Source organism: Anthonomus grandis, chromosome 12 (assembly GCF_022605725.1).
Source record: "Anthonomus grandis grandis chromosome 12, icAntGran1.3, whole genome shotgun sequence".
Classification (NCBI taxonomy): domain Eukaryota; kingdom Metazoa; phylum Arthropoda; class Insecta; order Coleoptera; family Curculionidae; genus Anthonomus; species Anthonomus grandis.
Genome location: NC_065557.1, coordinates 840,648 through 852,647, shown reverse-complemented (window position 1 = coordinate 852,647; position 12,000 = coordinate 840,648). Strand labels below are relative to the sequence as shown.

At 33.4% G+C, this 12,000-nt stretch overlaps 2 protein-coding genes across 4 annotated transcripts in view; one reads left to right on the top strand and one right to left on the bottom strand.

Moving 5' to 3' along the window:
• LOC126742676 (uncharacterized) overlaps nt 1-12,000 on the top strand; it is an 85,479-nt gene that overhangs the window by 41,928 nt on the left and 31,551 nt on the right. The gene's annotated exons all lie outside the window — the stretch shown is intronic.
• LOC126742688 (neural/ectodermal development factor IMP-L2) overlaps nt 1-12,000 on the bottom strand; it is a 53,222-nt gene that overhangs the window by 40,356 nt on the left and 866 nt on the right. Inside the window, exon 1 of one of the 2 annotated variants that reach the window (XM_050449453.1) lies at nt 10,092-10,180. The exons of the other annotated variant lie outside the window; for it this stretch is intronic. Within the exon in view, the coding sequence (XP_050305410.1) occupies nt 10,092-10,109 (18 nt within the window). The 5' untranslated portion in view covers nt 10,110-10,180. Of the gene's footprint in view, nt 1-10,091; nt 10,181-12,000 lie in introns of those variants that run through there. 2 annotated transcript variants of the gene reach the window in all.

The following is a 12,000-nucleotide window of genomic DNA, read 5'->3' as shown; positions in this document are numbered from 1 at the left end:
GTGGAAAATTATTGGTCAGAGAGCTTTAGACTCTAAATATCATTTTTAAGAAATTTAATTCTAAATTTACTGCAGTTGGTTACATTGAGATCGCTTTATAAGTTTTTGAGAAAATCCACTTCGAATGACACGTGTTTTTGGAAAAACGACCAATCACTTCAGAGATCATCATTGAGCCTGGTTAACTGGAAAATTATTGGTCAGAGAGCTTTAGACTCTGAATATCATTTTTAAGGAATTTAATTCTAAATTCACTGCAGTTGGTTACATTGAGATCGCTTTAGTAGTTTTTGAGAAAACCCACTTTGAACGACACGTGTTTTTTGAAAAAAGACCAATCACTTCAAGGATTATCATTGAGCCTGGTTAACTGGAAAATTATTGGTCTGAGAGCTTTAGACTCTGAATATCATTTTTAAGGAATTTAATTCTAAATTCATTGCAGTTGGTTCCACTGAGATTGCTTCAGTAGTTTTGGAGATAATCCACTTCAAATGACAATGACTTCAGTAAAAAGACATGCGTCGTCATAGGTTATTGGCTGGTTTAAATCTGGATTACTGGAAAAGTAACTGTCTAAAAGCTTTGAACTCTAAATGTCATTTTTAAGGAATTTAATTCTAAATTCATTGCAGTTGGTTCCATTGAGATCGCTTTAGTAGTTTTTGAGAAAATCACTTGGAATGAAAGTGACTTCGATAAAAAGGCAAGTGACGTCACGGGTCATCATCTAGTTAAAGTGTGGATAAATGGAAAAGTATTGATCTGAGACCTTCGGACTCTAAATACCATTTTAAGAAAATTTAATACCTAATTTATTACAATTAGTTCCATTGAAATTGCTTTAGAAGTTTTTAAAAAAATCCACTTTAAATGACAACGACTTGGATAAAAAGGCATGTGCCGGCTAGGCTCATCAACTGGTTTAACTCTGTATAACTGGAAAAGTATTAGTCGAAGACTTTTGAACCCTTAATATACTTTTTAAAATCCTTTTAATAGTTTTTGAGAAAATGAATGGCACCAAATTAAATGGCGACAAAATTATTACATCCTCAATAAATCATTATCTATTTCATAAATTGACTTAATGCGAATGACACTTGAATGTGGTGCGTCGACCTTGATCGATCAATTAGGGATCCGTTGACAGTCCGCACATGTCAAAGGTCTAATCCGGTTGCTAAGCGGGCCATACATAATTCTTAGAAACCGGTGGTGGCTACGTGCGTTTTAAATCGTTTTCCTTAAGTGTAATTACCGACCGAAGGACATTATTGCCTGACGACACACTGCAAGTGCAGAGCCCGTCCCGGCCTGGGCCGTATTGTAATCATATGCACCAATGAAACGCATCTTTTCAACTAAACTCATTTAACTCTAAGTTCGGCCTTAGCAACAGAGAGAGAATCGGTTTAAAATCGTCTACGTGGGTCAACTCGGGTACTTCTTCTTCGTGGCGGCGAAAAGGTTCTTTGAAAGTTAAATCATCATAAGTCTGGCCGATTAACGACACAATAAGATACGTTTCTCGAGATAAAAGCTGAAAATTCCGGTTCGAAGGACCAAACCTATGAGATCCGCCGGTCAACTATGAGAACCGATTAATCAGTCGTCGTATAGGAATAGAATAACATTTGGACCAATTGGGACGCGTCCGGTTGTCCTTGGGCGGCCGTCCAGGTTATCCAGACGGGAATATCGTCGTAGTGAGTCAAAGTGCCAAAAAAAAAACCGACGCTCACCACAGACTTTCGGTGTGAATTATGACGGGAAAACCTGATGCGGGGTCTCTCTTCCGAAAATGATTTACAACGTTAACGTGGGTGCGTCCAGGACGTTAATGCTTTGAAATATGTTCCGGGGCATTTAATTTGATCGTTAATTAACTCTTTATGCCCATTCTTTTTGATTGCAGGGCACTGTTTTACCATTGCTTTGAGTCTTGTCACGATTTATAGTTAATGGTGTAAATGAGGCGAGTGTAACTTTGTTTTTTTTTTGAAGCGTCCTTAACGGAACCAATTTTAATGGATCTAGCATTAAATTATTTGAAAATAATGATTAAGGTTCAAAACTCTTAGACCAATAGTTTTCCAGTTATCACTATCATTCAAAGTGGATTTTTGAAAGTGGAACAGATTTTAAATTAAATTCCCTAACTGAAATTTGATGTCCATTGGTCTTTGATCACGAGTTGTCTAGTTATCCAGATTTAAACCAGATGAGGTCACTTGCACTTTGCACATTCAAAATGGATTTTCCTAAAAACCACTAGAGGGATCTCAATGAAACCAATTGCAATGAATTAAGAATAAAATTTCCTAAAAATGTTGTTTAGGGTCCAAAGCTCTCAGAGCAATAGTTTTCCAGTTATCGGAACTTGAACCAGATGGTGGTCCATGACGTCATTTGCCTTTTTACCAACGTCACTGTCATTCAAAGTGGATTTTTTCAAAAATTATTGAAACGATTTCAATGGAAAAAATTGCAATGAACTTGGCATTAAATTCCTTAAAAATGTTATTTAGAGACCAATACTTTGCCAGTTATCCAGACTTAAACTAGATGATGACGATCCATGAAGTCGTTTGCCTTTTTATTAAAGGCATTGTGATTCAAAGCGAATTTTCTCAAAAACCACTTGAGCGATCTCAACGGAACCAATTGGAAAAGGTTTGAAATAAAAGTACCAAAAAATGATGTTGAAGGTCCAAAACTCTTAGACCAATACTTTTCCAATTATCCAGACTTAAACCAGATGATGACCCATACCAAAGCCACTGACGCTCAAAGTGGATTTCCTCAAAACCTACTAAAGCGATCTCATTGAAACCAATTGCAATAAATTTAAAACTAAATTCTCTAAAAATGATGTTTGGGATCCAAAAGTTTCAGATCAATACTTTTCCAGTTATCCAGACTTAAATTAGATCTCCCATAAAGTTTTTATTAAGGCATTGTCAGTCAAAGCAGATTTTCTCAAAAACTAATAGAGCAATTTCAATGGAACTAATTACAATGAATTTAAAATTAAATTCCCTAAAAATTATATTTAGGGTCCAAAGGTCTTTGACAAATATTTTTCCAGTTATCCAGATTTAAACCAGATGATGACCCGTGAAGTAACTGTCATCAAAAGTGTATTTTCTCGAATATTCGGTGTTTACGCCCTAAAATGCGAAAAAAAAAAATCAAGTGAAACCGAGCATCATTAAAAGGGCGATTTTCGGAAAATAACCGTTTCTAAATATAAACTCGCCCCTTTTTTACCGAGAATAAACAAGTTGATACGCGAGTGCAATCAACCGAAATTCGCGTTCGTACGGTTTCTTCGGATAATTGGTATAATGTGACGATCGGGACTCGCTGGGCAAGAAAATTACCTCCTCGAGCCCAATTGGTTTTATTTGGTTTAACGGGAGGAGAAGTTTATCTTAAGATTTATTAAATTCTCTTAATCCAGGTGGTCCAGGACAGGATCACTAGTGATCCTTCCATAGAAATTACTTTAAAAATCTCACGCTTAGTGAGGTTTCCAGGTTTGTTTCTATTCCGAAATATCTGGAAGAGGTGCTTGGAGTACCCTAATTGAGTTGCTTCTGATGAGAATCCTTAGATCGTCCTTCTTTTTATCCACCTATACACGTTGCAATGCTAGTGTAGACCTCTCATTCCTCAATTTGTTGCTCATTATTGCTCCTCAATTCATGCCTCATTATTATTAAAAAAAACATAATTTTCCGTACAAAGATTTCCCATGAATCGCACCGATCGTGGGTAATCGAAATTATATCAGATGTGAACTAAAATATGCGAATTCGACTGCGTCAGCAAATACCCGGGCTGCCAGATGGCCACCATAGGCGAAACGGGTGATTATTAGTTAAATTATGGGAGGATTATTGTTCTAGGAATAAAATAATTGACGATTATTGGAAGTGATTTAGAAGGTCAAACTTTTTATCGTTTTGACCCAAAAGTTCCGTAACCTAAAACGATGTAACCGGGGTCCGCGAATTAGTCAATAATTCGGATTAAAATTGACAAAAAAAAAATTATTAAAACTGACCTAGTTTTTCACGTTATCGTTACATACGAAATTCGTGATAGCGATAAATCGCCACTTAAAGTGGGAAAAAACTAGCGAATAGTTGACCCAGGGAAGACTAAATAAGTGTAAGGTCACTTAATAAATAAATAAATAAGGCAGTAAAATTAAGTCCAATATGGCGGACAATATGTCGATATGAATCACTTTTTACCTTTTCAATGTGTTTTTTCATTTTTTCGTAAGTAAATTGCACCAATGAATTAGTAATGACCTCCCTTCTATAAAAACCCCATTATCGCCAATATAAATTATAATTAATTAAAAACAAAAAAAAAAAGAACAATTATACTGGAGATTAACATGCAATTTTACACAATGGGTATCAGTGTGTTGGTGCAATCCGTGTCAAAGTTTAAAAGATGAATTATCGCCTCCAATTTATTAGAGCGATAATGTTGTTCGAGTTTTTTAAAATAATACGCTTTTTTTTTTCGTGTTATTTCGTTAGGATTATGGTTATATAATTATTCATTGATGCGGGCTATCTTGTCCTGTTATTAAACGTGGATTTTTTGGGAAAATTATTGAAATTATCGTAATTGAAGTAATCAAGTTATATTTAGGATTATATGCCCTAAAAGTTTTATTATCCGAATAAAAAACTTCAGGTGGCTTAAGTATGGATAACTTGGAAACTGTTAGATGGAGACTTTTGGACCTTAAGCAACAATATCAGAAAACTCAATTCTAAATCCAGTGCAGTTTGTTTCGTTAAAATAGGTTAAGTAGTTTTTGAGAAAATTGAGTGTAAATGACTAAAAGTCGGTTTAAGGGACCTTAGGCTCCATTAGTCGGTTTAATTCTGGATAACTTGGAAACTTTTCATTAAACAGTTTTGAACCTTAAACAACATTTTTAGACAATTTAATTCTAAATCCATATCAATTTTTTCCATTAAAAAAATTTGAGTAGTTTTTGATAAAATTGAGTTTAAATTACAAAAAGTCGATTTAAGGCACCTTAAGGTCCAGTACTTCAGTTAACACTGGATAATCGGGAAACTTTTGATTGGACATTTTTGGACCATAAACAACATTTCCGGAGAATTTAATTCTGAATCCAGAGCATTTTATTTCATTAAAAAAAATTTCAGTAGTTTTTGAGAAAATTGAGTTTAAATGGCAAAAAGTCTCTTTAAAGAACCTCTAAGGCTATTACTTTGTTTAACACCGCAAAACCTGGAAACTTTTGGTTGCACGCTCTTGGACCTTAAACAACATTTCCATAGAATTTAATTCTGAATCCCGAACAATTTATTTCATTAAAAAATTTCAAGTAGTTTCTGAGAACATTGAGTTTAAATGGCAAAAAGTCTCTTTAAAAGCTCTTCAAGGTCCATTACTTGGTTTAACACTCGATAACCGGGAAACTTTTGGTCGGACACTTTGGGGCCCAAAAGAACATTTCCAGAAAATTAAATTCCGAATCCAGAGCAATTTATTTCATTAAAAAATTTCAAGTAGTTTTTGACAAAATTGAGTTTAAATGGCAAAAAGTTTCTTTAAAAGGACTTCAAGGTCCATTACTTGGTTTAACACTCGATAATCAGGAAACTTTTGTTTGGACATTTTGGGACTCAAAAGAACATTTCCAGAAAATTAAATTCCAAATCCAGAGCAATTTATTTCATTAAAAAATTTTAAGTAGTTTTTGAGAAAATTGAGTTTAAATGGCAAAAAGTCCCTTTAAAAGAATCTCAAGGTCCATTACTTGGTTTAACACTCGATAACCGGGAAACTTTTGCTTGGAACCTTTGGGACCCAAAAGAACATTTCCAGAAAATTAAATTCCGAATCCATAGCAATTTATTTAATTAAAAAATTTTAAATAGTTTCTGAGAAAATTGAGTTTAAGTGGCAAAAAGTTTCTTTAAAAGGACTTCAAGGTCCATTACTTGGTTTAACACTCGATAATCAGGAAACTTTTGTTTGGACATTTTGGAACTCAAAAGAACATTTTCAGAAAATTAAATTCCGAATCCAGAGCAATTTATTTCATTAAAAAATTTTAAGTAGTTTTTGAGAAAATTGAGTTTAAATGGCAAAAAGTTTCTTTAAAAGGACTTCAAGGTCCATTACTTGGTTTAACACTCGATAACCGGGAAACTTTTGGTCGGACACTTTGGGGCCCAAAAGAACATTTCCAGAAAATTAAATTCCGAATCCAGAGCAATTTATTTCATTAAAAAATTTCAAGTAGTTTTTGACAAAATTGAGTTTAAATGGCAAAAAGTTTCTTTAAAAGGACTTCAAGGTCCATTACTTGGTTTAACACTCGATAATCAGGAAACTTTTGTTTGGACATTTTGGGACTCAAAAGAACATTTCCAGAAAATTAAATTCCAAATCCAGAGCAATTTATTTCATTAAAAAATTTTAAGTAGTTTTTGAGAAAATTGAGTTTAAATGGCAAAAAGTCCCTTTAAAAGAATCTCAAGGTCCATTACTTGGTTTAACACTCGATAACCGGGAAACTTTTGCTTGGAACCTTTGGGACCCAAAAGAACATTTCCAGAAAATTAAATTCCGAATCCATAGCAATTTATTTAATTAAAAAATTTTAAATAGTTTCTGAGAAAATTGAGTTTAAATGGCAAAAAGTTTCTTTAAAAGGACTTCAAGGTCCATTACTTGGTTTAACACTCAATAATCAGGAAACTTTTGTTTGGACACTTTGGGACCCAAAAGAACATTTCCAGAAAATTAAATTCTGAATCCAGAGCAATTTATTTAATTAAAAAATTTTAAATAGTTTCTGAGAAAATTGAATTTAAATGGCAAAAAGTTTCTTTAAAAGGACTTCAAGGTCCATTACTTGGTTTAACACTCGATAATCAGGAAACTTTTGTTTGGACATTTTGGGACTCAAAAGAACATTTCCAGAAAATTAAATTCCCAATCCAGAGCAATTTATTTCATTAAAAAAATTTAAATAGTTTTTGAGAAAATTGAGTTTAAATGGCAAAAAGTCCCTTTAAAAGAACCTCAAGGTCCATTACTTGGTTTAACACTCGATAACCGGGAAACTTTTGCTTGGAACCTTTGGGACCCAAAAGAACATTTCCAGAAAATTAAATTCCGAATCCAGAGCAATTTATTTCATTAAAAAATTTCAAGTAGGTTTTGACAAAATTGTGTTTAAATTACAAAAAGTCGATTTAAGGCACCTTAAGGTCCAGTACTTCAGTTAACACTGGATAACCGGGAAACTTTTGATTGGACATTTTTGGACCATAAACAACATTTCCGGAGAATTTAATTCTGAATCCAGAGCATTTTATTTCATTAAAAAAAATTTCAGTAGTTTTTGAGAAAATTGAGTTTAAATGGCAAAAAGTCTCTTTAAAGAACCTCTAAGGCTATTACTTTGTTTAACACCGCAAAACCTGGAAACTTTTGGTTGCACGCTCTTGGACCTTAAACAACATTTCCATAGAATTTAATTCTGAATCCCGAACAATTTATTTCATTAAAAAATTTCAAGTAGTTTCTGAGAAAATTGAGTTTAAATGGCAAAAAGTCTCTTTAAAAGCACTTCAAAGTCCATTACTTGGTTTAACACTCGATAACCGGGAAACTTTTGGTCGGACACTTTGGGGCCCAAAAGAACATTTCCAGAAAATTAAATTCCGAATCCAGAGCAATTTATTTCATTAAAAAAATTTCAGTAGCTTTTGAGAAAATTGAGTTTAAATGGCAAAAAGTTTCTTTAACGAACCTCTAAGGCCATTACTTGGTTTACCACCGCAAAACCTGGAAACTTTTGGTTGCACGCTCTTGGACCTTAAACAACATTTCCATAGAATTTAATTCTGAATCCCGAACAATTTATTTCATTAAAAAATTTCAAGTAGTTTCTGAGAAAATTGAGTTTAAATGGCAAAAAGTCTCTTTAAAAGCACTTCAAAGTCCATTACTTGGTTTAACACTCGATAACCGGGAAACTTTTGGTCGGACACTTTGGGGCCCAAAAGAACATTTCCAGAAAATTAAATTCCAAATCCAGAGCAATTTATTTCATTAAAAAATTTTAAGTAGTTTCTGAGAAAATTGAGTTTAAATGGCAAAAAGTTTCTTTAAAAGGACTTCAAGGTCCATTACTTGGTTTAACACTCGATAATCAGGAAACTTTTGTTTGGACATTTTGGGACTCAAAAGAACATTTCCAGAAAATTAAATTCCAAATCCAGAGCAATTTATTTCATTAAAAAATTTCAAGTAGTTTTTGAGAAAATTGAGTTTAAATGGCAAAAAGTCCCTTTAAAAGCACTTCAAAGTCCATTACTTGATTCAACACTCGATAACCGGGAAACTTTTGCTTGGAACCTTTGGGACCCAAAAGAACATTTCCAGAAAATTAAATTCCGAATCCAGAGCAATTTATTTCATTAAAAAATTTCAAGTAGTTTTTGACAAAATTGAGTTTAAATTACAAAAAGTCGATTTAAGGCACCTTAAGGTCCAGTACTTCAATTAACACTGGATAACCGGGAAACTTTTGATTGGACATTTTTGGACCATAAACAATATTTCCGGAGAATTTAATTCTGAATCCAGAGCATTTTATTTCGTTAAAAAATTTCAAGTAGTTTCTGAGAAAATTGAGTTTAAATGGCAAAAAGTCCCTTTAAAAGAACCTCAAGGGCCATTACTTGGTTTAACACTCGATAACCGGGAAACTTTTGCTTGGAACCTTTGGGACCCAAAAGAACATTTCCAGAAAATTAAATTCTGAATCCAGAGCAATTTATTTCATTAAAAAATTTTAAATAGTTTCTGAGAAAATTGAGTTTAAATGGCAAAAAGTTTCTTTAAAAGGACTTCAAGGTCCATTACTTGGTTTAACACTCGATAATCAGGAAACTTTTGTTTGGACATTTTGGGACTCAAAAGAACATTTCCAGAAAATTAAATTCCCAATCCAGAGCAATTTATTTCATTAAAAAATTTTAAGTAGTTTTTGAGAAAATTGAGTTTAAATGGCAAAAAGTCCCTTTAAAAGAATCTCAAGGTCCATTACTTGGTTTAACACTGGATAACCGGGAAACTTTTGCTTGGAACCTTTGGGACCCAAAAGAACATTTCCAGAAAATTAAATTCCGAATCCAGGGCAATTTATTTCATTAAAAAATTTTAAATAGTTTCTGAGAAAATTGAGTTTAAATGGCAAAAAGTCTCTTTAAAAGAACCTCAAGGTCCATTACTTGGTTTAACACTCGATAACCGGAAAACTTTTGCTTCGACACTTTGGGACTCAAAAGAACATTTCCAGAAAATTAAATTCCGAATTCAGAGCAATTTATTTCATTAAAAAGAATTTCAGTAGTTTTTGAGAAAATTGAGTTTAAATGGAAAAAAGTCCCTTTAAAAGAACCTCAAGGTCCATTACTTGGTTTAACACTCGATAACCGGGAAACTTTTGCTTGGAACTTTTGGGACCCAAAAGAACATTTCCAGAAAATTAAATTCCAAATCCAGAGCAATTTATTTCATTAAAAAATTTCAAGTAGTTTTTGACAAAATTGAGTTTAAATTACAAAAAGTCGATTTAAGGCACCTTAAGGTCCAGTACTTCAGTTAACACTGGATAACCGGGAAACTTTTGATTGGACATTTTTGGACCATAAACAACATTTCCGGAGAATTTAATTCTGAATCCCGAGCAATTTATTTCATTAAAAAATTTCAAGTAGTTTCTGAGAAAATTGAGTTTAAATGGCAAAAAGTCTCTTTAAAAGCTCTTCAAGGTCCATTACTTGGTTTAACACTCGATAACCGGGAAACTTTTGGTCGGACACTTTGGGACCCAAAAGAACATTTCCAGAAAATTAAATTCTGAATCCAGAGCAATGTAGTTCATTCAAAATTTTTAAGAAAATCGAATTTAAATGCCACCTGAGGAACGTAATTGTCTGCACCAAAAGACTCTATATATGGACTAGTTGGCCTGCGAACACCGATCAATTTTTTCTGCTTACCATTGTTATCGTACACATGGAAAACAAACGTGGATCGCACTAAACAAAACACCTGGACACGCAACCACCAAATAAATTGAAAGATAAACCGCCGGTGGTCTATTGCACGGTGCCAAAACCATTTTAAAACACTCATCGGTCGTCGTCTCTTTATAGTTTTATTGGGATTTTGGCAAAAGGCGAGACGACGCGACTACAACAATAAAAAAAGGCGGAAATGCCGTTTGATGCAGTTGGATCCGTGATTTTTTACGGACTATTTCGAGATCTAACTGGTCCAGAGAGAAATTTTTTTGTTTTGATTTTTATCGGACGATTTAATTCAGTGTCTGTCTCTCACAAGTTCGTCGTGGGTTAGAACGGGACCACGTTGGTGCAAACTGACCACGTCAAATCAATTCGGTAATTTTTGGATTTTGCTGCAGATTATTTTACCCGGCTAGGTTAAGCTGGACAAGTGGGAAAGGCTTCGGTTGTAGGTTATTGGATCCAAAAGAATATTTTTAGAGAATTTAATTCTAAATTCGACGTAGTTTGTTTTATTGAGGTATCTTGAGTGGTTTTTGAGAAAAATCGGTTTAAATGACAATAAGTTGTTTTAAAGGACTTCGGGGCTCACTACTTGGTTTAACTCTGAATAAATTGGCAACTTTTGGTTGGCCGGTTTTGGGTCTGAAACAACATTTCCAGAGAATTAAATTTTGAATCCAGGGCAATTTGTTTCGTTAAAATATTTTCAATAGTTTTTGAGAAAATTGAGTTTAAATGAGAATAAGTCGGTTTAAAGGATTTCAAGATCCACAATTTGCTTTAACTCTGGATAACCTGAGAACTCTTGTGTATACACCTTTCGACCTTAAACGATATATTCAGGGAATTTAATTCTGAATCCAGTGCCATTTGTTTTATTAAAAAATATCGAGTACTTTTTGAGAAAATTGAGTTTTAACAATTTAAGGGTTCTCAGGGCTTAGTACTTGGTTTAACTCTTGATAACCTGGAAACCTTTAGGTGTATACTCTTGGATCTTAACTAAAATTTCCATAAAATTTAATTCTGAATCCAGGACAATTTCTTTCACTAAGATATTTTAAGTAGTTTTTGAGAAAATTGAATTTAAATGACAAACAGTCGATTTAAGGAACTTCAGTGACCACTAATCGGTTTGAGTCTGGATAACCTGGAAACCTTTAGATATACACTTTTGGACCTTCAACAACAACATTTTCAGAGAATTCAATTTTGAATCCAGTGCAATTTGTTTCATTTAAAAATATTGAGTAGTTGCTGAGAAAATTGAGTTTTAACATCAAAAAGTCGGTTTAAGAGACCTCAGGACTTCTACTTGATTTAACTTTAAATAACTAGGAAACTTTTGGGTGTACATTCTTGGATGTTTAACAATCGTTTCAGGAAATGTAATTCTGAATTCAGGGCAGTTTGGTTCATCATAAAATGTTAAGTAGTTGCTGAGAAAATTGAGTTTTAACGATAAAAAGTCGGTTTAAGCGACATCAGGGCTTATTATTCGATTTAACTCTGGATAACCGGGGAACCCTTGAGTACACATTTTTGAACCTTGACAAAAGTTCCAGAGAATTTAATTCTGAATTCAGGGCAGTATGTTTTATTAAAATATTTTGAGTACTTTTTGAAAAAATTGAGTTGAGGAGACAAAAAGCCTTTTTAAGGGACGACCATTTGGTTCAACTCTGGATAACGTGGAAACTTTTAGGTGTAAACTTTTGGGCCTTAAACAACATTTCTATAGAATTTAATTCTGAATCCAGAGAATTTTGTTTCATTAAGATGTTTTGAGTAGCTTTTCAGAAAATTGAGTTTTAATGGCAAAAAGTCGGTCTATGGGACCTCAGGGTCTACGACTTGGATAACCTGGAATTCTTTAAGT